Source organism: Acanthochromis polyacanthus, chromosome 3, assembly GCF_021347895.1.
Source record: "Acanthochromis polyacanthus isolate Apoly-LR-REF ecotype Palm Island chromosome 3, KAUST_Apoly_ChrSc, whole genome shotgun sequence".
NCBI classification, from domain to species: domain Eukaryota; kingdom Metazoa; phylum Chordata; class Actinopteri; family Pomacentridae; genus Acanthochromis; species Acanthochromis polyacanthus.
This window is the reverse complement of record NC_067115.1, coordinates 33,993,187-34,018,721: the sequence shown is the minus strand read 5'-3', so window position 1 is coordinate 34,018,721 and position 25,535 is coordinate 33,993,187. Positions and strand designations below refer to the sequence as shown.

Below are 25,535 nucleotides of genomic sequence, written 5' to 3'. Positions count from 1 at the left end.
CTCTTAAACCGGAAGCAGGAACCTTTCAGATACTGGGACTTGTAGTTTCAATCAGCAAACCAGCCTCGTACATTTACTATGAAATATCACTTACAATAAACTACAACTCCCGAATTCACTAGAAACTTAAGGACAACATGGCTGCCTCCTGTGTTGCAGCAAGTGAGCTGCTACATAATATGAAACAAATATCAGGATTTTATCCAAAAGCTTCATGTGTTATCAGAAGAATCAGCACAACAAACCCACAATGCGACAGTCAAATTCAACCGAGAGCCAAAAGGTAAGAAAGGCTACTAAAATGGCCTATTTTGTGTTTGTTTGGCCTGACCTGACTTGCCAACTGTATGTAATGTAGTGTGTATGTGTTGCTGAACCCAAGTAATATCATATAAAGCAAAGTAGCTAGCTGCAGAATATGAACTCTTAGACACGAGCCTGTAATTCCGAGTTTAAAAACTACATACATGTCGACAAATGACTGTAAATACACAACTATTGGCAATGACAACTAAACATAATCCCATATTAACACTATTCCCGAACAATTATTCGAAATAATATCGAAAACTGCGACTACAGAGATGCCTCAATCTACAAATCTTTATTTTTTTTAGACATAGGGGAACATGCCTCTTGGTACAGACTGCGGTAGAAATAACACCACCGTTTTAATTGCGATTTTTAAATTAATTTTTACATTTTTTTAATGACCACTAAAATTATGTTTCATGTCACAACCACAGTACCTGTCAATACAGCTATATTTCAGTAAACAAAAAAAGTACAGGTTATTCAGCCTTAATTCAAACTAATACAATCAATTCAGGTCATTGTAAAGGAGCTGTATAATGTATTTATTTATTTCACTTAATAACTTAATGTCGCTTCTAATTTTTTCTCTGAGTTTATTAAATACCTGCAGCATCAGAAAGCGCATGAGCTCTAAAGTGAGAGAGTTGTGTGCACATTTCCAGCTATAACTTCATTAATTACATCTAAATATAAAATTATTCCCAACGTGGAGACAGAACCAGTCAGGATGTAACACTGATTACCACTGTCTACTATTATTTACCCGAGGCAGGTGAGCTGTGCTGCTAAATCATGAAGCTGAATGACAGCTGTATATAATTTTACTGTAAAAGTTTGATTCAAAAGCCTAAATCTGTTTCTGTCATATTAAATTTTGTTTGTTTTTTGTTACTGAGGCAATTTTAGTCGCTCACAGCAGGACGGCTGCAGACTAAATCGCCGAAGGAAAAATGTGAATTACCTAATTTCACAAAAGTTTCCAAAGAGAAAAAGCTCTGTTGCTGTTGCTATGGTTACCTGCAGTTGCACACTGATACAGAACTTCAAAGAGATGAAAGTCTGTTATGGCACTGCTAATCAGCCTTGTTGCCCATTTTTTCCCAGTGGTCAGTGCAGCACGGCTACAAACTCCTCTGTAGCTCAAAAACACCTTCCACAGAAACCACCATTATGAAGAAGGTTACTGTAAAACTAAAAAAATTAAGTCTTTACGTGATGATTTGTAAAACAATAGCAGTGCTTTTGCGGAAGTCATCTCCTCTCCAGCCTGAGGAGATAAGGCTTGCAGAGTCACTAACTTCTTTTAAATGACTTCTGAAAACTCACTTTTATAGACTTGCTTTTATTTGAAGTTTAGTTTTAGCTTTATTTAGTTTTAGCGTTTTATTCTGTTTTATTTCATGTTTATTTTAGATTTTTTTCCTCTGGTTTTATTTTCACTTTTTGCCGCCTGGTTCTTTGGTGTGATGTCGTCTCTCTTATTCTCTCTGTTTTTAAAAAAAAATAAAATAAATTTTAACCCTCAATCTTATTCTTTAATTTTCAAACTGCCTAGTTCCCTTGTTTGATTTGCGTCCTCATCTAGCTAACTATTCATTTAGTTTATTATAATTTTTACTATTTATTTTTAATAGACTGCTCTGACTTGTCTCCTATATTTTGCTTGATTGTCTGCATTGCATGTTTTCACTATCAAACCTCTTGTGAACACTGCTCTTAAAGATGCTATACAAATAAAGTTATTATTATTATTTTCACCTTGTAAAGTCTAAGGACAGAGGCAGTACTGCATGTAATGCCTACTGTGTGGAACGGTAAATATTTGTTTTTAAGGTTATATTTAGGCTAAAATTAGAGAGTTTAACGTTACAGTACGGAGGTGTCCAAGTGTAAAGCTCTGGGACTGAAAGGTAAAGCTGAAAAGGAAGCGTCTGAAACTGCATTTCCTGGAATAAACACTTGAGTCTCGTTTCAAAAATGTGTCAATCCATCAGATAACAGATAACTGTTGTTAAGTAAAATGGATTACTTTACAACAGAGAAATATCTATATAACTAGTTTCCCTTTTCATGACACCTGCACAGGCAATGAATTTATATATAACTCACCAGTCTAAATTGTATCAAGGTTTAAAGCTATGTATAATAAGGAGCATGGCTTTGAGCAACCAGTGAGCAACATTACAGGACAGTCCATAAACCTCTTCAGCTCCACTCCCAATCCAGGTCTTTGCTCATTTTGGGATTAGTCTGGAATTCATAGGAGTCAGGTACTGTGATGACTGTGACGGCTGGAGCCAGCAGACTGAGCTTCAAAACCGCTGTTCAGGAAATCTGTGAAAGATGTCAGGAAGGGTTTGTCCATGTTTACAAACAGTCGGTGGGTGTGTCACGGAGTAAAGTGGGTTTGTTGGGCAGTCTGTGAGACTCCACACACAATGCAAAAGCAAACCTTGAAGACAGACTTGTTTGGTTCATGCACCATTTTGGAAGTTTTCATTTGAGTGAGTCGATGCAGTCTTTACGTCTGGTGTCCGGTTTTTCTTTATACATTGAACTTGTGTACTTTCATAAAGTTGTGAGACTTGGAATTGACTCACTTGTTAAAGAATGGGAAAAAAAAAACCTCAAACCAAAAATGAAATGGGAGCAGCGGAGGTCACAGTTGAATGAACTTTAGTCCGTAATATGGATAGAAAAGCTGGACTCACACTCCCTATAATGCAACTCAGTGTAATCTCTTTGTAAGATGTCTGTCTCCACTTTCAAAAACTTTCTAGTCTCTAAGCACAATTTCTGGCTTGGATTGCCAACAGCCTTTATAATCCCCCCCCCCTCAAAAAAACCCATTTTCAGCATGAGGTAGTGAAGCACAATATAATCTGCCTCAATAAGGGCTTTAAAGGTGGATGCTGCCCTGAAAGCAGTCCCACTGTCCAAGTGTAGTTTTAATACTTTAAGTTGTGCATGTTTGTGCACAGCAAACAAGACGCCATGTTATTCCATCATTGTAGCTCAGTGTGCTCAGATAGGGAGGAACGGCTAATTAGACTGTGAGCAGGTTAATCAGGCCACGCTGGAGATGACATTGATTGACAGATGACTGAAGACATTACGTGGCTGTTTTTAGATCCTTCTTTAAAAATGTCTTTTCAAGGACTGAACACTTCTGGAGTCGTCTCACCACATTTGCATTTCATTCAGTTTTATTTTCTGCAGCTGTGAATAGTTCCTCTACTTCCTTTGTACACTGCAGTGCATTCAAGTCTTTTCTGTATGCATGCTTACTTTATTCCACCTTATTTATTTTTGTCACTTTGCATTAAGAGCACACTACAAACCCATAACCTGCTTAGAATCAGAGTGTTGTGTACACTGCTTGTTTTTATAGATACCAGTAAGATGAACAGAAACAAGTATTTCCTTTGTCATGGTGCACAGCTACTTTTTCCGGATGATTTTCCTCTCCTCGGGGACCTGTATGGTAGAGTTTTCTTTCATGTGGTTGTCTCTCTGCCTCAGCGCTCCACAGCAGCTGGTTGGAGTGGTGGGTTTGGAAATCCATGCCCAGATTAACTCCAGCACCAAGCTGTTTTCTGGCTCTTCGGTTCGCTTCTCGGCTCCTCCAAACTCCCTGGTGTCGTTCTTTGATGCGTCCCTACCCGGCACATTACCCGTGAGTAACGTTTAAATTGATTAAAAAACATAACCTGTTGTTTTCTCGTTTATTCCCTTCTCGTCAAGTCATCCGGTAATTTCCCCGTCTCTACGTGTCCCCAGGTCCTGAACAGGCGCTGTGTGGAAGCAGCAGTGATGACGGGACTGGCTCTCAACTGCAGCATAAATCGGAAGTCACTCTTTGACAGGAAGCACTACTTTTACGCAGACCTCCCTGTGAGTTTCCCTCCCCCTGTTCTCAAAGTGTCACTTTCTGTGCAGCTTCTAGCGTTCAGCAGTTACAGTAGGAGAGTGATAGCACAGGAGTAGGGGTTGTCTTATCTGACAAACTGCAGTACAGAGTCCTTCACTTCATGCCGCATCCTCATTTTTAGTTTTATATGAGCTGTCCTGATCTGCCTCAGCCTTTCCATCGCACCACTCCCAGTAAACTCTCCCAGCCATCAGCTCCAATTTAAGTTTAAGCAAGTCTTGCTGAAGCAGCAAAAATGCTATTTGCCACACGTACAGAGAAATAACAGCGAAAATGACCAGTGCCTTTTACTTACCAGCTCATTTCCTCCAGTGCACTTCCAATTTTATATTATCTACAGGTCATTTCCTTCTCTATGCCTTTGCTGATAATTCCGAGGTTTCTCTCTTTTATTCACATAATTTCTACTGTTATTGGAGTTGTAAAGGCCTAGATGGAGTCGTCGAACTGAACAGCACTGCACATCGACAAAAACTGTGTAAAGCTGTTATTTTCATTATTAACTCTCTGTGCTTATAATATGCTATGAGAATTAAATAGTGAAGTAAATTTAGCACTTTTGCAAGCAGAGGTCATGAGAAGACGCTGATCTGCAGTAGTTATCAGTAATGGGCTTCATTTAGAACGCAGCCATTTACCTAAAGTAGGTGTTGGTCTTTTCTAATGGTGGCTATCTCCTGCACTTACCATTGAGTTCACTCTTTTAAAGCAGCATTGATTAACTTTTTTTGGCCACTTGGAAAGATAAAGAAACTGTAAACACACCACCACCCATATATATACTTTTTTTTTAATCATGCAAGGGAAAATAGTCTTTTCTGGATAAGCACAGGGTCAGATTTAGCACTGATGGGGTAGAAGGTCGATATGTCAGCAGCATGTAGCAAACAGTTGCCGGCTCACACATCCATTATTAGCATTTATTAGGAGTCCTGTTTCTGTCCCCCCACTAAACCTAAGTCTGATACTCTCTCTTCTCTTAGCTCTGTTTGTGTTTCTACCATCTGCTCGGGAAAATTACTGACTGCAATTCTCTGTCGCTCTGCTTCCAGCTGACTGGGGAACTTGCAAGAGTTTGAAATTCAGCTGTGGCCTAAAATAGACTCGTCAGATTTAAATGTGTAACAGCAAAACTCCAAACTTCAACTGAAATCTTCATCTTTCAACCTTGAACTGCAACATTGCATTAAGATCAGGAGTGTTTGATGCCTTGCCGCTGTGCACAGGGAATTATTAAATAATCAAAATCTTATTTATGTTGTTGTGTTTCCACTAGATGTTCACATTATCATCTTGTACTAGTTCATGTTTACACCAGAGCAGTGCTGCGTGAATGATTATTTAGATGAGTGATCTGATAATTTGAAGCAGTACAGTTGTTCTCAACATATTGTGGTTCACTTTTGGCGTTCTCACTATATTGTGGATATTTAAATTGTATTTATCTAATTCTGTATCTCAGATTTTTGGCTTTATTGCGGTGTATATAGGTATTTTTATTTACTTATTATTTTAGTTATTTTTGCATTAAAATAATCATTTTCTAGCCTAAAAAAATAAAAACAGTATATAAAAAACAATAATTAAAACATTGAAAGAATATTAAATTGAAATATACTCACACGCAAAAGAAACGCAAGTTTCTTTTACCCGATGAAAAATTAAATTTGGTTTCCCAAAACAAAAATGCATTTGGTACTTTGTGGTGCATGGTGTGTTCTTAACATTTTCTGTTGCGTTTTGTAAGGTTGGTGTGAAAACGGAAAACGAATCGTCGCAGTACACCAATGCATTGATGATGTGGACATGATTCACACTTTGCACGTGCAATTGAATATGCACAATATATCGACACCTTCAGTGGGTATAAATTTCATTCAAGATCATAGGCATTTCACTTGCTGTTTAACTATGCCACGCTTAAACCAAATTGAGAGGAACCAAGCCATCGGACGTCTGCAAGCTGGAGTGTCTGTCCTCTTCGGGGAAGGTCATCGGTGCTCTGTGTGGTGTTGTATCGACGCCGGAGACGGTAAATGGTGGTCATGTTGACATTAAAGTGACGGGCAATGTCTTGGACAGACTCTCCAGCTTGCAGACGTCCGATGGCTTGGTTCCTCTCAATTTGGTTTAAGCGTGGCATAGTTAAACAGCAAGTGAAATGCCTATGATCTTAAATGAAATTTATACCCACTGAAGGTGTCGATAAATCGTGCATATTCAATTGCACGTGCAAAGTGTGAATCATGTCCACATCATCAATGCATTGGTGTATTGCGATGATTCGTTTTCCGTTTTCACACCAACCTTACAAAACGCAACAGAAAATGTTAAGAACACACCATGCACCACAAAGTACCAAATGCATTTTTGTTTTGGGAAACCAAATTTAATTTTTCATCGGGTAAAAGAAACTTGCGTTTCTTTTGCGTGTGAGTATATAATACATAGCGTATAGCGTTGGGCGCTGATTGGCTCAGTGACTGTAGCATCAGTCTCCTCCATCTCCCGTGTATTGCAGCGTTCAGCATCTTACCCTGTCCATTTCACATCGACATCTGATCACTGCACATTGTCTGTGGAGTTGTGTTTTTATGAAATTTTTGTAAAAAATGTAATTTATTTCAAGCCCCATTATGTCGATCCAACATTCTGCGCCTTGTAAGGCTTCTGGCACCGAGTGTCAGAGGAAGACAGAAAAGGCGAAACTCCTCAAAATATATCCAAATAAATAATAAATATAAGGTTGATAGTTCGCAGATTTTCTCCTATCGCTGGGGGTTCTGAAACCTAACCCCACAATCAACGAGGGACCACTGTAATGGTAATGGATTTAGAAAATGAAATGAGAAACCAGCTTACACTACTACAGAAATTCTCGTGTACTTTTTACTCTGCCAGGAAACACGGCGGAGTTACATGACGATTACCGTTGGTTTGTCTGTCTTTCTGTGTGCAACATTACTCAAAAACGGATGAACAGATTTGGAAGAAATTTTCATAAAATGAATGTAGTCTGACACCAGCCTGCAATATTTCACACTCATGGAGGTAATTTTGTTTTGTATTTTGACACGGCGTCACTGTAACTATAACAACAAGTGAACACAGTGTCAGCTGCCTGCTGATGATCACATGATGAATTTTATAAAGATTTCATCCAGCGGAAATCATACGACTGAGCAGCCACGGTGGAGTACTGCGCTCTCTGAGTGCTATTCGTGTTTGTTACTGGGACCTAAACTGACCACACTGCCTTCATGCAGGCTCTGTTAGGTATAAATAAAATATGAGCTATGTAAAGTCTGTCCTTACAGTTTCCAACTGTAGAATAAACCACAGGTGACATTTCAACTCCAGCTTCTGAGGGCACAGTGGGGTTAAAGTGATCCTGTGACTTTGACGGCACACATTTAAACCTGCCAGAAACCTCAAACTTCAGCTCAGCAAATGACAGAGCAGCTGCCCAACGATTTTCAGCTGCCGGCCACCAACTTTGTTACCGGTTAATTAGCATGCAGTGAGTTCTTTTAGAGCTTTTTCACAGAAAACGGCTGCCTGATGAGGCTGGAAATTATGAGAGCGAGAGAGAAACCAACAGATTTACAGATGCTTAAACCAGAACAGTGAACTAAAGATGCAAAAATGCTCTGTAGAGTGATGGGAGATGCAGAGTCATCTGTAAATAATTCTCTCTGACTGCTTAGTGACACCTTTCACATTGCACATAGAGTTTGGACCATTGATAAAGTAAACATAATAATTGGTGCAACTTTGAAGCGGATATTTTTATAAACAACACTGTGTGAGAACTTTTAACTGTATCTGCAGCTCTTCTTGGCTTTTTAGAACTTCACAGCGAGCTTCATTTATTGTGTAGCTGTTTGGCCTGTAGCTTTTACTGTTTTGGTTCAGTCGACCTGCTCTCATAGACTAGTTTTTGGACGCGGCAGGCAGCTGCTTTCAGCAAAAAGGTATCTGAAAACCCACTCTAAAGTCCCTGGTTAGTACAAAAGAGTGAATAGGCAAAGTTAGGTGGTGAATATAGTGGAACATTTAGCAGCTGAAGAGCCAGATATTTCCCTCAAGAGCTGGTAGAGATCCAAAATAAATGTGAAAGATGGACAGAAAACACAGCTCCAAATAAATGATAGCACTGCTTTCTAAGTGTTACATGTTTAAATAATTCACTGTTTGAGAGTGGAAAAGGTGAATTTGTTGCAGCTTTAAATTCCTCTTGTAGTGGTTTGTAAATTTAATGCTGTTAAAACATTTGAGAAAGTACAACAAATATTTGCCTCAATGAATTATGTATCCGTCCTGTGGTCATGACATGGAGACATAGTTAGTTAGGTGAGCTAGGTGAGCTGAATAGCTGTGGTAGAAATAGTCTCAAAGAATACCCTCTTTAGCACTGATATTTCCATTAAACAGTCTTGCCCAAGTGATGTTCACTCTGCTCTCTGTAATGGAGTGCTCGCATGGCAAGGTTTCACAACCCTTCAGAGCCCTGGGGTAATTTTACTGCCATTACGAGTGACATTTTAAGGCTCAGATGGAAAAGACAAAATGTCATGGGAGCTCTACAGTGACTTGCCCTACGGAGACCTCCCCTAATAAATCCAGAATTCTCGGAAAGAAAGGTCTGAGAGAATTTTACATTTGGAATTTTCCAAAGTCTGTCTTCTCCTGTTAAGATATTATGCTAACAGAGCTTTGGGCAAGGTAATGAAGAGGGTAATTATGGACCAAAGAACTGAGGAGACACTTTTTCTTTGGTAATATTTGACTAAAACTGCCCAGAGAAGTGGCTTAAAATGAGAGTACCTTGTGAGGTAGCAAGCAATGCACAGAGAAAAGAGCTTTATTTTTATTTATTACCATATTGCCCTGATATAAATGAGTTCTTCCTGATGTTTCTGATTGGTTGTCTCCACTTTTTTTGAGCTATCTTGACTCTGTTGTCCAACTGTGACTGATGGGGCGTGATGGAGCAGCACAGTCATTTTCTGCAGATCTCGATAGATGGAGTTTTTCCCATGTAGTTTTCAGGGAATTACTGGTTATCACAAAGTTGCAGCAGTGCATATTTTAATTACAATAGTAAAGGATACATTATCTCCCTCAGAAAGTCCACGACTCTTGAAATTCCAACAAAATCCGCTCCAGAAGTGTAGGGATTATTCTTGGGTGCGTCTTGCTTTCTCGCGTGTTTACCAAAGTTTGCATCATCTCCTTTGGATTCCATCTCAACAGTTGACACACACAGCGGGAAAGATAAACCCCGATTACAGTTATTATTTTCGTCAAAGTTTCCCCAAACAACTCCTGCCAGCCAGCTGAGCCTGAGTCTCTATTTGTGTTTTAAATTCCCTGTGTGCGCTGCGCACAGTACCTGCTGTTGCCTGGTTTATAATTTCCACTCGTCTCATCAGCTGCTCGAGGACCGTGATCCGTCTAAGTGTTGTGTGAAACGGCTTGATAAACTCAAGTCAGAGTGGATTTAATTATGCAGATGGTGGGATATTTTTCACATTGGACCTCAACTTTGAATGTAAGCTATGCTCGTAAAACCAAACCAGTAGCAGGACCGAGGGGAAAAATGATCCCGCCTTTGAAAAATACATTTGTAAATTGCATTGTACATTATTGATATGTTCCACTATAAATCCCTGATTGCATTTTGTAAAACACCACAGTGCTCATTAAATGATTAATGCCGCTGTCCAACCAGCATTTCTTCTTCGAATTGAAATGGCAGGCAAGGCACATATATAAAGTTTTTAACAGCCCTTTAATAACATGCCTCAGCAGCTCCACACTAATCTAAATAATTACACTTTCCTTCAGATATTAAGTTTCCAAATAAACAGACGTGGCCTGGCTATTGAAGCTTTGACATTTGTTTAATGAGAGAAATGAAATGTCTTTGTGACCTCTGTGGAGTAGCTGAGGAAAAACGGGCGTGAGGATTGAGACGAGCAACACGAGTCTCGTTTGTTTAGAGACTTAGGAATGAGTCAGGAAAATGACTCAGCGGCCCACAACACAGAAGTGAGTCTGGAGTGTGTGTGTGTGTTCGATCCTGCAGCATGTAAGCAGGCATGCGTCTGCAACTTTGGATGTAAAAAGGACGAAGAAGCTGCTCATTAAGGCTCGCTCTGCTGTCGGAGTGTAATTGGGAATGCTTAATGCGGCTACCAGGATCTTATTAACAGCAAACCTGCCTCATCCTTCATTATGTAGCCAGAAGTAGTTGATTTATCATGCGGGAAATGCAAACAGTCTTCACTGATACAGATGCTCTGTAACGTACCGTGCAGCACGCTCAGACAAAACTCGTGGAAAGATTAAGCAAGAAACGGGGGATTTCTGACCAGCTGCAAGCAGTGTTCAGAAAATCCAGCAGATTTAGAGATTGAATCTACCAAGACGAGCAGAAATTGAAAAAGAAAATCCCCTGGAGGTTTTTTTTTTGTGCTTTTGAGAGGAGGTGTGACGGTGATTGATTGTGTCGATCAGCCACATTGTATAGAAAGCTGGCGAATAACTGCCCCCCCCAATCTCTTCTCCCACATCCTCACCTGCTTTAGCATAAGTATGATTAATGTTTAGTTCCTGTGATGTGGTTGCCATAGTAACCGGGGAAATTAATACTTGGGGCAGCAGGTCCTTTTAGGATTATAGGAGCGCATGAAATATTTATTCTTGTGCTTTTGTGAGGAGAAACCTTGAGTAAAATGGCAGCGCTACTCCTGCAATGTAATGACAGTCCGGCCAATCACACGGCACTGGGTTTAATTGATGCTGTCTGCCTCGTCTTCACATAGAGCCACGAACACAGCGTCACCACTGCAACACAGGGGCGCAGCCTTCCATGATTTGATCTGTTTTCTTTTCAAACATCGTCAGAAAATACTTTGAATTTGAAACATGACTGGACTGGAGCTGAATTTACTGATTTAGGGACAAATGTGAATCTTTTGCTGACCTACGTTTTCTTTATATTGTCATTTTCTGTGCAGTGAGCATTAAAGGCATTATGGAGGATGTTTTTGTTGTTTAATTTGTCTGATTCACATAAAATGAATATACTGACCTTTAGTGGACTTGTATGTATGGTTTCCAAAAGAATAAAAAAAAAAACTGTGGACATGGCAGGACCTGAAAAACATCAGCCAATCAACGCGCTCGGACCGAGGCGTTTGCTTTGCTCCCTTTCCTGTCAATCAAAAATCTTCCGGCTCAGGCCTAGTTACGTAGATTACGTACGCCTTGGACTTACGTGTTTTGTGTATGTGTTGCTTTGGTATAGCTTCCTAGTTAGCTGGCGACTTGTTTTGCTCATCTTTTTTTACATGATGGCAGATAAAGATCCAGGGGGATCCAGCCGTAAAAGAAAGGCATTTTTTGAGGTCAGAGAAAATAAAAGACAACTGGATCGCGAGAATGCAAAAACAAAAGTGATTATTGGCGAGTCATTTGGGCGATGGCGTCAGTTCAAGCAACAAATGGACCTAAAGACAGATGCCTTGGTTGCTAAATTCCTTCTGGACAGGTAAAATGTATTATTGTATTATACTGCGGCTGTAGGCAACTTCACGAGTCCTACGCAAGTTTCTGGAGGGGGGTGTTTCTTCATAAATGTTAAGAGGGGGGAGGTTAGAGGTGAGGGAGAGGTTGTATGTGCGCATGATACGTTCAAAGTCGTAGGAAATTACATCTCCTCTAATGCCTTTAACTAAAATGACCACAACAAGTACTTCTCTGCAGAGTTGGTAAAAAAGAGTATAAACAAATAATGCTTCCTGCATTGGAGATCAGTTTCATTCCTCTGTCAGAATGGCTGAACATTAGATTTTGCATTTGTGTGTGTGTGTGTGTGTGTGTAGAGATGTGTACAGATAAAGCATTTTTAAGTATAATTTTGCTGTCATCACTATTTACACAATTTATGAGAGCTCCTATTATTTTATACTTTCATTTTAATCAAACATGATAATTTTAACTCCTCATCTTCAGAATTTTGCTTTTAATGTATGGCTTGTTTTCTGTAAATAATAATAATAGTAATTTTATTTATATAGCACCTTTCAGAAAAACATTCACAAAGTGCTTTGGCAGGTAGTACATAGTGATAAATGATTGAATAACGATTGAAAGATTCATATAGAAGCCAACATTAGAAAGGGAATCCTTCTATCTATCTTTTAATCAGATCTTGGAGTGGGTTGCTGGCATTGTAATGAGCTGCTGAAAGGTTAAAAGGTTCAGTTTAATGCTGAGCGGCAGTGATGAAAATCAACAAAATGTTTTGATTTGCTGTATTTTCTCCTTTCAGGCTGGATACCAGATCACTCAGCAGCGGCGGCCTGTTGCGGTAGATGGCATGTTGACTTACAGCCTCCTCGAAGGAAAAAAGAGGAGCCAGGTGATCAGAAAAAACGTCCACATCAAGCAGATTCAGCTGGAACAGGACAGTGGCAAGAGTCTGCACGATGACGTCCGCAGCCAGACCCTCATAGACCTCAACAGAGCAGGTGACATCCGTCTGTATTTCTCTTATTGGTGACAAATGCTCCTGCTCGTGTGTCCTGTGGCCAAATCCTGTTATAGCTCGTTCCTCTGAGCCACCGTCCTTCATTGTTTTCCAGGAATCATTACAAACGCATCACTGATCCACAGCGTCGCCCTGGGTGACGTGTTCGTTCGCTGTGATGAACACGGGCACTGCAGATTATTTTGTAGTGAACTGTCAGGGCTGAAAATAGTGTCCAAAAAATGCTAATTACTCGTAAAGTTGTCAATGAAGCAGCTGGTTTAGAAAATTCATTAATAAGCTGTTTTAAATGAGAAATGAATCCGTTTTAAGCTGACTGCTCAAGACAGCAGAGAAGCTTGAAAATATCTGAGACATTCTAACACATTGCTGATATTGGGCGTTTATTTGCTTGTTTTATCGGCCTTTATTATATAGGACAGTGGAGAGAAGAATGGGGGAAGGACCTGCAGCAAACAGTCATGGGCTTTATTCGAATCCATAACCGCTGAGTCAGGGACAATAGCCCCTGTTTACACTGCAAAAACTCAACATCTTACCAAGTATATTTGTCTTATTTTTAGTCAAAAAGTCTCATTCCACTTGACTAAAAATATTAGAAATTTTACTGATATATGTGTAATCACTTTAGATATTGTTAGAATTTTTTTGAAGATTTTTATTTATTTTTTTCAAAATATTTGCAATTTTATTTATGTATTTATTAAATTTTTATTTCTTGCCAAATTTGGGAATTTTTTTAAATAAAAGGGAAACTTTTAGTGAATTTTCTTCCTGAAGCTTTTGCAAATTTTTATACATTTGGGGAATTTTTTTTGCTGAATTTTTGGATTTTTGTCAGACAAGGCAAAATATTTTTTGGTGCCGTAAATGAGGACAACAGGAGGGTTAAGACACCTAAGCTTGACAGTCCTGGTAAAATATAGCTGAAAATAAGTCTTCGCAGCTAATTTTAAGATCTCAAGATTCTAAATATCATGTCTTATTTCAAGAAATCTTATGAAGCCATTTTTCACTTGTTCTATTGGCAGATTTTTTTTTCCACTTATTTCAAGATAAAAGTTCCTTGAAATAAGTAAATTTTCTTGTTTTGAGAGGGGCATTTTTCCAGTGTATGCGTCACCCACTCAACCAGTTGAGCTGCCGGGGCGCCTGGTGTTGGACATTTTTTGACAGTAAAAAAAATAAGTTTTACAATCTAGCACCAACTTTCTTACTGAGTACTGGTGTAAAAGAACGGCAGACCGAGATTAAATATAAAGTTGCTCAATAAAGCAAGTGCTGTTGTGGTTTGTCGCAGAGCTCCGCGGGGTAGATACCTCAGAGATGTTAAACACAGCTGTCTTCACATGCGTCAGGTGTAGGTCTAATGGAGCTGGTGATGGAGCCAGACATGAGCTGTGGAGAGGAGGCTGCAGCAGCTGTCAGAGAGCTTCAGCTCATCCTGCAAGCCCTGGGCACCTGTCAAGGCAACATGTCTGGTATGGAAATCTCTCTGTGTCTCTGTCTTCCTTTTTCTCTTTTTTTTTGAGCTGCCACACTTCTGAAGGTAAAACTTATTTTTTCTCCTCACATGCATCATTTACCTCTTTCTCTTCAGAGGGCCAGCTCAGAGTGGATGCCAACGTGTCCGTACACCGACCAGGTGAGCCGCTGGGCGTCAGGACCGAGGTGAAGAACATCAACAGTGTCCGATACCTGGCCAGGGCGATAGGTACACGCCGTAAAAAGTTTTAAATTGAGTTGTTTTTTCTTGTTGACACTCTCATAAGGTGTTTTCTTATTGGCTGGGGTAAAAATAGCTTGATCTTGGTTGAACATTTCCACCTTAAAACTGTAGTGTACCAATGACTCAAAAACACAATTCAAATGTCCAGAGTTTTAGCAAAACAAATGAACCAATCCTGTACATTTATAAGGTTTGACTGTTGTTTTTATTCTTCAGAATCAGCTTCCAGTTCTTATATACATGACTGAAATGCTCCAGTAGGGCATTTTGCTGTTGTGTAGTGTAGAATAGTTTAATAGTGTTCAAGCAGAGTCATAGGTGAGCTGGCGTGCTCGAGTTGAAGAGGTGAGTGGAGAAAGAGGCAGAGACTTTACTTTGCACTATTTTGTGTCACTGTTCCGTTCATATAAAACGCTTAATGGGAAAGACATGGCGCTGCGACCTGACGGCAGCTTCATCTAACAAAATAAAAGGACATTACAGCCTGAGATAGCACTTCCTGCATGAAGGAACTGACTCTTACACTGCTCAATCTGCACATTCTGGGGAAAGCAAGAGGGTAAAGTCACATCTGAACCATTTTAATGCTGGAAAGGATTATTTTTTTTAATGGAAAAATTCTGTTAAACATGCAATGATTGCCTGGAGAAGACTTTTAGAACTCAATAGTGTAGTTATAGAATGCCACGTGTCTGTACAGCTGATATGAAGCCACAGCCAGTTTTCATAATTTGGCACAAAGACGAAGGATGGAAACTCAGGGGGCGAAAAGTTAACAGTTTAAAAAATCTGCTCACCAGCACTTCTAAAGCTCAGTAATTAACAAATTGTTTCAGCTGTACAAAAACCATCATGTAGCAGACTATTTCTTGGCTGAGGCCACTAACTTCCTGTCTAGTCTCCACTGGTTGCCTGGCAACTAGTCTCTGGCCAAGAAATAGTCTGGCAGATAGCCTTGCATAAAATGGCAAGTTACTTTTAATGTAACTGTAATTCTGTAGATTCTACTCCACTGCACTTCAGAATGGGATTATTTTTATTTTTTTAATCTATTACATTTTACAGCTATAGAAACAGAATGCACAGTACCAAACATATATTTATTACGTCAGTACTTTAAGATAGAATTTTTAAAAAATATGAAGATACATTAAAACCGGAATAAAGTTGACACTGACAGTAAATACCAAAGAATAAGCTTAAGCCTGATGGCGTTTCATGAACATCACCAGTGTGATTGTTAACTGACTTCTCACAGCTGCTTTTCTAAAAAAAATACATGCAACAGCTATAACTGCTCATTCAGCTTCACTTCAAGCTGACAAAGACTCCCAGTCAGGAAATGTCAGTATTTCCCATGCAGATTTTTTAAGTGTGGTTTGACATACTGTAGTGCTGTGCTTGAATTATTTATCAATAAAGTTGTATCACGTTTGCTCTGCTGCTGAGCTGCTGCTATTTAAAAGTCGTGGAGAAATGCACTGTTCATCAGAGTTATAATGTGGCAGCACTCAGAGACCTGACGATTGCCAGTGTGTAACAGCAGGTGCTTGGCATTTAGCACCAAATTATATTTGTGGTCCGTGTTTGTGTTCCCTTACATTCACCAGACTATGAGATCCAGAGGCAGATTGACGTCCTGCAGAGAGGGGGCACGGTGCAAAACGAGACCCGGGCGTACGATTCCAAATCAGGGTAAGAGGATGAAAAAGCAGCACCGTGAAGCCAAGATTTAGCCACTACAACACCCTCTGACTGGGATCTCTGCCTGGTTCATTAGTCCTGAGCTTTGCTGAGGACGAACTATCATGGTAATGATGATGAATAGAGCCATTTGGATGCTGCCGTCGTCCTCCGTTATCTGTGAGCTATGTGCTACCCATAGGCTTATGAGCTCACAGAATGAGGCTGCTCCCACACAGCTGAGGCCTTGATCATCTTCTAGTGCTCTGCCTCCTTCCCATGAGGCCTTGCATGTCCAAGGTACATGGCGAAGTGTGTTAAACAGCGTGTGTGATGGCCTGTGATTGGCTCTTTCTTCTCGTTTCTGTGTAAAATGGCTACAGATCTGACAACGCCGGTTTGAAAACAGCGAGGCTGTCTGAAAGCAATCCCCACACATATGCTCACATTCTTGGCTTGTTATGCTCGTGTTCGAATGTTTTCATCAGTGTTTCATCTGCTGATTGTTCTCTTAATTGATTTTTTAAAAATATCAGAAAACAGATGAATGCTTGTTAGAGTTTCCTGTAGCGCATGTGGATGTTATGTCTTGTCTGATTTCTCAGATAGATAATTAGTTAGTTATATTTAGAAAAAAAAAAAGAAAAGGGAAATTCTGTTTTATAACAATTGCATCTTGTTCTCCAGAGAGACCATTCCTATGAGGGACAAAGAAGGTCTTCAGGACTACAGGTGAGTGTGAATTTGTGGGCATCCTGCATATATGTATATATATTGATATAGACGTGCAATGAAAAACACAATATCAGAAGATGATCCTGCCCCCACTGGAGACTAGAGAGCGTCAGATAAATGGAGAGAAGTAAATACACATGACCCAAGGTCTGGACCTCGGCTGTGTGTGTGTTTTTTCTCTAGTTTAGGTGAGCGAGTGATAGACGGGCAGGTTTAGGGCTGATGGAGTCAAATGATTAGGGGAGCTAGTGAAATGTGACAAGTGTGGTGTCAAGAGGACTATTAGTACCTCAACAAAGGCCAGCCTCTTTCTCTCTGAGCTTATCTGGGCTGCTGATATAGCATTCTCTCCCCGTCTCCCTCACCTCCACTGCCTCTTTCTTCAGGTTTATGCCGGAGCCTAACCTGCCCCCTCTGATTGTGTATGAGGATAACGCATCGCTGCCCGCTGGCATCGATGCGTGCCAGGCGGTGGTGGTGCAGAAGATAAAGGAAGGGCTGCCAGAGCTGCCCGGCGTCAAAAGAGACAGGCTGGTGCAGACGTACGGCATCCTGCCCGAGCACAGCTTCACTCTGGTGGTGAGTTTCTAAGCGAGAGCGAGATGAACCAGTGAGAAGGAAGCTGCTTCACTAGATGCTTCCTTCTAATTGCCATCTGATCAAATGTGAGTGGAGTTAACGTGCTCGTGGTGTTGTGCTGCAGAACGAGGATGGGCTGGTGGAGTACTTTGAGGCGGTGCTGATGGCGACCAAGAAGGAGCCGAGGAAGGTGATTGGCTGGGTGACTAATGAGCTGTTGGGTCACCTCAAACAGCAAGACTTAAGTGTGAGCCAGAGGTGAGAAGCACACCAACAGGTCCCTTCGTTTCACAGTTGTTTGTGTTGAGGGTTTGTTTTTTTTCCCAACACAACCCATAAAAGCAACGATATTCTCCATCCAGAGCCACGTCTGAAATGTCTCTTCCGAGTGGTTGTGATTGGCTAACTCACATTTTGTCTTTTTCATAATTTATGTGAAGATGTTGCTCATTTTGGGCTGTGGAAACCATATAAAGCTACACATGGAAAGATAGGGGAAAAAAAGCAACAACAAGCTTTCTGAATTGTCTGATCCTCAAGGTGTCTTGATAAATGAAGCGACTGGAAGAGAAAATGTTTAAATCGTTCATTTGAAGCCCAAATTTAAGGGGTAAGAACGGGAACCTTTGTTGTGTTGTCCTTTTTTTCCCATTTATGTCATTCCTTCAAAGTCTGCAATGAAAGCATAAGTACTTTTACAGAAAGACAATTCACTTTTCAGATGCACTCTGTGTTTGTCAGGTTTCTCTTTATATTAACGTGTCACCAGCCATTGCATCAGTTTAGTTCTTGTGAAACGCTGTGATATCATGCCAACAGAAATTGTCACTTTGAGGGAAGAAATTCGGCTCCATATCCCGTGACTCACGGCTGAACTTTAATCAGAGGGACCTCAAGGAATTGACTCTGCCATTACCGACAATTACCCAGGCTTAATAAGCACAAACATTAGACTTTAGTCAAATCAATAATACCCAAAGCTTAGCACATAAGGAGGTGGTTGGGTGGTGGTGGTGGTGGTGGAGGAGGGAGTGCTGGCAGCGAACAGCATAGCCATGTGCGTATCAGCAGAGCGAAGTTGCAGTCGAGCCAGAATTTGCCTGACAGAATGTGGCCAAAAACAGAGGGCGGCTGGGGTGGTGGGGGAAATAGTGTGGGAAGGGTTGTAAACATGAACCGCAGGAGCTCGGCTATCAACAGCAGTCCAAAAGGTCCAAAGTTTATACAGTGTTTCATCCAACATTTTACTGGTGTTAACCTCTGTCACTGCCCTCACACTCACTACAGCCAAATTGCTTCCTGTCCTGTCTGCACCATGTATTATATTATTTCACTGAACAAACTATTTCCTCAGGAAAAGGTCAGTTTTATCCCTCTTTCAAAGTGATGGAACACTGAATTTCATTCATGTCAAAATACATAGAAATGACGAGGAACCTATTTAGTGGCTACCGGGAATAAGAATTTCCAAATTTCTAACTAGAAAAAAATCCAAGAAAACACCCCCAGAGTTAGGAGAACCTAATCAATTACCAGAGCAAGGTTTCTCCATCTTAATGTGCACATTTTATTCTCTTAAATAACAGCAAACTGTTATGCAAGTACAAATACTTTACTTCTGATGGTTGACATTAGACAGCATACCTTTTTTACTCTTTTATTTTTACAGCTAAGTGAAGTACATCTGTTTTCAAGCATTTGTTAATTGCAGAAAAGCAACAAAGCAAAGTGGGAGGCAGCCATGTTTTTTTGTACGTGTTTACCTAAATACAGTCTAATGCTGCATCGATAGCTACCAGGAACAAGAATTTCCAAATCTCTATCTTGGAAAAATCAAGGAAAACATCACCAGAATTCAGATTTTTTTTAATCATTGGATTGCTAGTGGCTAGCCTGGGAATGCTAGATGTTATCTTTGGAAAGCCACATGCTAGCTTTGGAATGGCAGTTGTTATCTTAGGAACACAAGTGGTTAGCTTGGGAATGCTAGTGACCAGCCCTAGAAGGCCACATACCAGCGTAGGAATGTTGGTTGTTACTGCAGGAGTGGTACTAACCAGGCCTGACGATGCCAGTGACTAGCCTGGGAAGGACTTGTTTTTTATGAATGCAAATGAAAAGCCTAAGAGACGCCAGTCGCTAGCTGAGGGATGCCAATGGCTGCTGATGTCAGATCTATATCCAGTGTGTTGCTGAGGAGGAGCGTTGAAGACTGTTTCAAGAAGCAGATTTAAGGAAGTTATATGAACAACTGGAACAAACCCTGCAAAGAGACCAGGAAGGGTTTCTCAGTATCCACATTTTACTTCATTCTTTTAAATAGCAATATATAACAAACTGTACGTAAGTACAAATTCTCTACTTCTGATGAGTTTAACGTAACACATTAGACAGCATGCCTTTTTCACTCTTCTATTTTCACAGTTAAGTGAAGTACATCTGTTGACAAGCTTTTGTTAGTCTTAGAAAAGCAGCATAGCAAAGCTGGAGGCAGCCATGTTTTTTTTTGTGCATCAAATGTATGAAGGTCACAAATGATGCATTTGCAAAATCTGACTTCACACTTCTGAGGTGCATCGAATGCAGCTTTTCTGCAGCAAAACACTGAGCAGTATGTTCGTGTGCATGAGTGCAGCCGCCAGCCACACAGCTGTGAAGGGTGTAGTCGTCCTGAACCGTGAATAAAACAGCTGATGCCAGTCACATAAAAAGAAAGAGTGCCTCGGAGCTCGACCTGCAGTGACCTTGTGCATCATATCTAGTGATGAATCTGCCAGTGACTGAGGTCCGTGTCATGGTTTTAAATATCACGCCCAGCTGACATCATTATGAAGCCACAATCCTGATGAGCTCTGTTCACTAAGCAGCAAAAAATAGGAAATCTGTTGAAGGAAGTGGAGGAAAAAATTGCAGGACAGCGAGAGTTATAATGAAAAATTTGCTTAAGTTGTAAAAATTTAGTCTAATTAACTGCTACCAGTTTCTACCCTTGACACATATTGATACTGTACATGTTGGCTCAGCAGGAGCTGCCAGTAAAATCTAACTTATTGAAGAGTTTCTATTCTCCCATAAGGTTTGCACTGAAATAATGAGCATTTAGCTGCAGCAGAAGATGTGTTGTATAGTGTTCAGAATAATGTTTTCACTATAAATTCATTTGAAATCAGGAGCACATCAGCTTCAGTTTGACAAAATTACTCTCATCTGTGACAATAGCCCAAAATCCAATTACATGAGTGAGATCATTAGTGTTAGGGACAAAATGTTGTTCAGATTTCTCCCTGGAGCATGTTGCATTTTATAGATTGTCCCAAAGCACTTCAATCTGAAGTGTTTTTGGGTTATTTTTTATTTTTATTCTTATTATTTTTTGCGTTCAATTTTTTCTTATTGGTATTTAAACATGAATGTATAGGGGTGGGGTTAAAGGCTGACAGATTACAAATAAAGGAGATCAGTGTCATCCCAAATGTTCAGTCTTTTCAACACCAAAAACACTAACATTATGGACCCAAGGAACACTTAAATTCATGATATATTTTAGTATGTCGTTGTTTATAATATGTTTTGGCCTGCTGCTTGTTGGCAGCCTAACCCTTCATGCTTGCAACGCCTATGAAGTCAAGGAGCTATCTTTGCATATTGACAGAATGTGGGACTCTCCATCTATAAGCTATTAGTCACTTGGCAGGTGTCAGACTAGCTGGTCAGGGATCTGCCAAGTTGTCATTGGGTAACAGGACTTCTGGAAAGAAAGAAATTATTTGGGACAGTATACTTGGTAGCATTTCTCCAGAACTCTGCAACCTTTGGACGCTCGCACAAAATATTTATAAAAAAACAACGGCCTCAGTGCATTTTGATTACACGGTTTGGTGATGATAAAGCTTTCCGTCATTTGTGGGGAGTGATGTTCTTTGTATGAAAATAAAATGTGTAACTTGATGTGTCGGGTTTCTGCAAGATAGCTGGATGTTCTGCCAGATTGCTTTCCAATTTTAGGTGGAGCTATTTGGGGAAAAGCTCTGCCCTCCATAATCTGTCAATAGATGGGTGCTTACAGGAGGCCTTAAGCAAGGTCAGAGCTGTAAGAGATGGATGTGTGGAGAGAGGTGTGTTCCAAGACACACCATCGCTGTACAGAGTTGGAGGTAGAAAAAGAAAGATGTGTCCGCTAGACTGAAAGGTCTCTGGACGTTTAAAATGCTTGGAGTCTCATTGGACCATAAGTGTCACAGAGAGTGTGCTCGCTTTTATTGAGGAGATGAAATTGGTTAGCTTCCCAATCGGATGTTATTATGAAAAATGGCAGAGTGACGACCAAATTTTGCAGTGCTATTTGGCAAGACACCAGGTGGAGATTACTTTAGTAATAACTGAGCCAAATTTCTTTCTTGATTGTTTGAGATAAAAGCTTTGAACGGATCAGATGTCGTAACTTAAGAGGAAACACTAGAAGCAGCAATGGACAGAGTGTGGTACAGATTCAAGGTTCTGTATTGAGACCTCTTTGCTTTCTTGCTTTTGGAGAGTTGACAGTTTAAGGCTGAGTTTATTTATTCACCCATATAGAAGCTACAAAGTGGATTTTTTTGCCAGCAAGTTTTAGTGTTTTCTTTTTCTTTTTTCTTTTCATAAGAAATCTCTGAAAATTGGTTCCTGGAAGGATATTTGTTTAATAATGGAAGTGTGAGAGTGAAATGGTAACTGGAGCATTCGTAAATCTGTCTCTGCTAAATTTGTAAAATCTTATTTCTTTATTGGAAAGCACTCTGGGTTTGTTTTATTAAATGTGCCATAAGAATAACTCTGTCTTCATTTGAATATTTCTGTCATGAGTGAATTGTAGATGTTTTTAACCTGTTGATGCGCAGTGTGGGTCAGGAGATACCCAGCTTATGGTCGAAGAGTTTTACGTCTAGCATTGCAGCTTTTAAAGCAGAAAGATTTGGCAACTGTATAGCTAATACTCTATCACAATTCATATCATCTTGTCAGTATTGAACAATGCACATTGCAGATTTTCTTCATAGTGTGCAGGCCTACTAAGTATGTTAAGTTCAGAGCAGCCAGATAGGATACAGATGTTTTGCTGATGCTTAGAGTGGCAGAAAAGCACATTTACTCCAGTTAACTTTATATTCTGAGACTGGGGTGAAATTATTCAATATATATTTAGTAGCAGGATGAGAGAAAGTGGAACATCCTGGATAAAAGGCAATATATAATCGGCATATAGAGAAATAAAGTCTCTCTGTTTTTTTGATTTAAAGAGAAGTTGCCATGGTAGCAATCTTTATTTCTGTTGGTGGCACTACGGCACTCATTTCAATGAGGGTGGTCAGAGTCATCTGAATTGTTGAGTCCTACTGAGATTAACAAAAAGAACGCAATGATAATTTCTCCAAACTAAAAGCCCTGAGTCATTACGGAGCACATGAAATTGAAGTAATGGACTGACGTCTGCACAGATGCTGTGAGCTTTACTTTATCTCCCATTTCCAGACTGTTGTGAGGCATTTGTGTGTGAGTAAACCACAAAGTGGACGGTGTTTATTTTGCAAAAATGTTGCATTTGCTGTGGTTGAAAGGAGGTGAGTTGAAGAAAAAAACAAAGAGTGGTCAGCAGGACCGTCAGACGCTGCAGGCGGTTAAGAAACTGAATCACGTAAATACTCGGAAAAACATTTTGAGTACATAGAGCCAAGAGGAAATAACTAGCAGTTTGGGCACCAACTAAAAGGTCTTGAAAAGTTCCGTTTAGAAGTGCAGTGTGTCCTTTTTTCTTCAGATAATCAGTGGGAATATTAAAGTTTTGCCCCCGCTGTGCTGTCAGGTCTGCCCACATTTCTTTTTGCTCCCCTGGTTCTAAGTCGTTGAGTTGAATAAATGAAAAGAGAAATAAGGGAACACATTGGTCAGGCAGCTGGAGAGGTGAAGCTGCAGACATGTCATTAGGAGCTTCCACCAGCTCAGACAAGTCGCTCTTCCAGGGGTTCCTCCCCTCAGAGCGGCTGCTGGCGGCTGTCGATGAGGGGAGCTCGGTGGCAGACTGGTGGCAGCACGATGACAGATTTGTGACATATCTCACCAGGATGTTAGCGTTAAAAATGTGAAAGATTTGAAAACAAGTATAATGAGGATTCTCTATTTCGATCCCAGCTTCCTCCACCTCCAGATGAGGTCAAGTACCAGCCACACAGGTGGGGAGAGGAGCCATTGCTCAATTTGACACATTAACCGAGTTGCAGTTATAAAGATGGATCCTTGTGTTTTTCTGCAGTGCTTGTGCCAATTCTGGAGGAGATTGACTGTCTTGAATGTACACTGGACAGCCTTTTGATTCCATTAATCTGATAGCCTCAGGAATAAACAAGCAGACACGAGAAAGACAAAAACATTACGGTCAAATCACATCGACTGTCTCGTCCTTTCAGGCTGACACTCCCCCTTTTTCTGTCTCCGTCTCCCCTACCTTTTATATCACTGATTCAAGTCCATCTATTTAAGTGTAATCAAATTACCTCTTGATTTGATTTCAGCCCAATCTCTCCTCCTGCCCTCGCTGAGCTGCTGGAGCTCCAGGAAACGGGACACATCTCCTCTTCGGTTGCCAAGCAGGTCAGTCAGCTCCACAGACCATGCAATTATCCCCCTTCTGCCTGTCATTCAGCACATGCAACCCGGCCGGCGCTTGTTTGTATTCTGGCTCTCACCTGCATCTTACGGGCTTCTCAGGTGTTCCAGAAGATGTGGAGGTCATCGGGCAAGACGGCAGCGCAGATCACCCAGGAGCACGACTTGGGGCTTGTTAGTGACACCGCACAGCTGCACAGCATCTGCCAGAAGGTGGTGGACTCGCATCCCAATGAGGTTAGAACCCCAAACAGCAAAATCTCACTTGTAGCTACGAATAAAGGAAAAATTTTGTGCGTTTTTTCTCCCCCTACATATATTGTGTTTTACGTGACTTGACTCTGAAGGTTCACGCCATCAGAAACGGAAACAAGAAGGTGCTGAATAAACTGATGGGCCTGGTTCAGAAAGAAACCAAAGGCAGAGCGGACCCAGTTCTGGTGAGGAAGATTCTACAGGAGAAGACTTCGTGATTCGGTGAGAACCATCTGTATGGCGCTCTGAGCGTCGAGCCATGGCTGACGTGACCTTCAGGAAACAACGAGACACTGATGTTATGCATCTGATAGTTGTGGATATTTGAAGCCAGGCCTTTTATTAAGCCATCTTTTTTTCCAGAGCTTGACATTTTCTAAATCCTGAACAACAAAATGCAACAATTAATCGATTAGTTGTTCCATCATCTATACACCACCTAATCCTCATTAGGGTCATGGGGGGCTGGAGTCTATCCCAGCTGACTTATGGTGAAGGCCGGGGACACCGGTCCATCACACAGAGACAAACAATCACACTCACATTTACACCTACAATTTAGATTTAGCAATTAACGTCAGCATGTTTTATTTTATTTTTTTACTGTGGGAGGAAGCTGGAGAACCCGAAGAAAAAACAAACTCCATGCAGAAAGATCCCAGGCCTAGACCGTGACTCTTCTATCTGCAAGGCAACAGTGCGAACTAACGAGCTAATATGCAGCCCCGATTAGTTGTTAAGCCAACTACTTTGATATTAGACTGATCGGTTTAAGTAATTTTTCAGTTAAAAACTGTCTAATTTCTATGTCTGTAGCTTCCTCAGTGGGAAGAAGCTGGTTTATTTCCTCCTCTGTGGCAGTAAACTGAAGATCTTTGGACAAAACAAGACATTTGAGGAAACACTGATCCACATTTTTCACCATTTCAGAGGCCAAACAACTGATTCATTCATCCAGAAAATAGTCTGCACTTAAAATAATCAGAATTTCAAACCAGTTCACCTCCAGTTGGACTCTTGTTGCAATTTTTTATTTGACAATCATTATGTTCTGTATTTATGTACATTATTTATGAGTTTGAAAAGTAATAAACCCTCTCAGATTATTA

The 25,535-nt window shown here is 40.5% G+C and overlaps 1 protein-coding gene across 2 annotated transcripts; it reads left to right on the top strand.

Annotated features, from left to right (window-relative positions):
- The first annotated feature begins 11 nt into the window (after nt 1-11).
- gatb (glutamyl-tRNA(Gln) amidotransferase, subunit B) lies at nt 12-25,535 on the top strand. 2 transcript variants are annotated; one of them, XM_022220562.2, is made up of 14 exons: nt 12-283; nt 3,838-3,991; nt 4,096-4,209; nt 12,588-12,786; nt 14,165-14,287; nt 14,407-14,520; nt 16,146-16,230; nt 16,906-16,950; nt 17,340-17,532; nt 17,657-17,790; nt 24,078-24,156; nt 24,274-24,408; nt 24,519-24,648; nt 25,243-25,535. In XM_022220562.2, exons 1-13 carry the CDS (start codon nt 138-140, stop codon nt 24,642-24,644), a joined length of 1,647 nt encoding a protein of 548 aa, XP_022076254.1. In that variant the 5' UTR covers nt 12-137; the 3' UTR covers nt 24,645-24,648; nt 25,243-25,535. The 2 variants fall into 2 exon arrangements, with proteins under 2 accessions (XP_022076254.1, XP_051801502.1); XM_051945542.1 differs by having other exon boundaries at nt 24,519-25,535.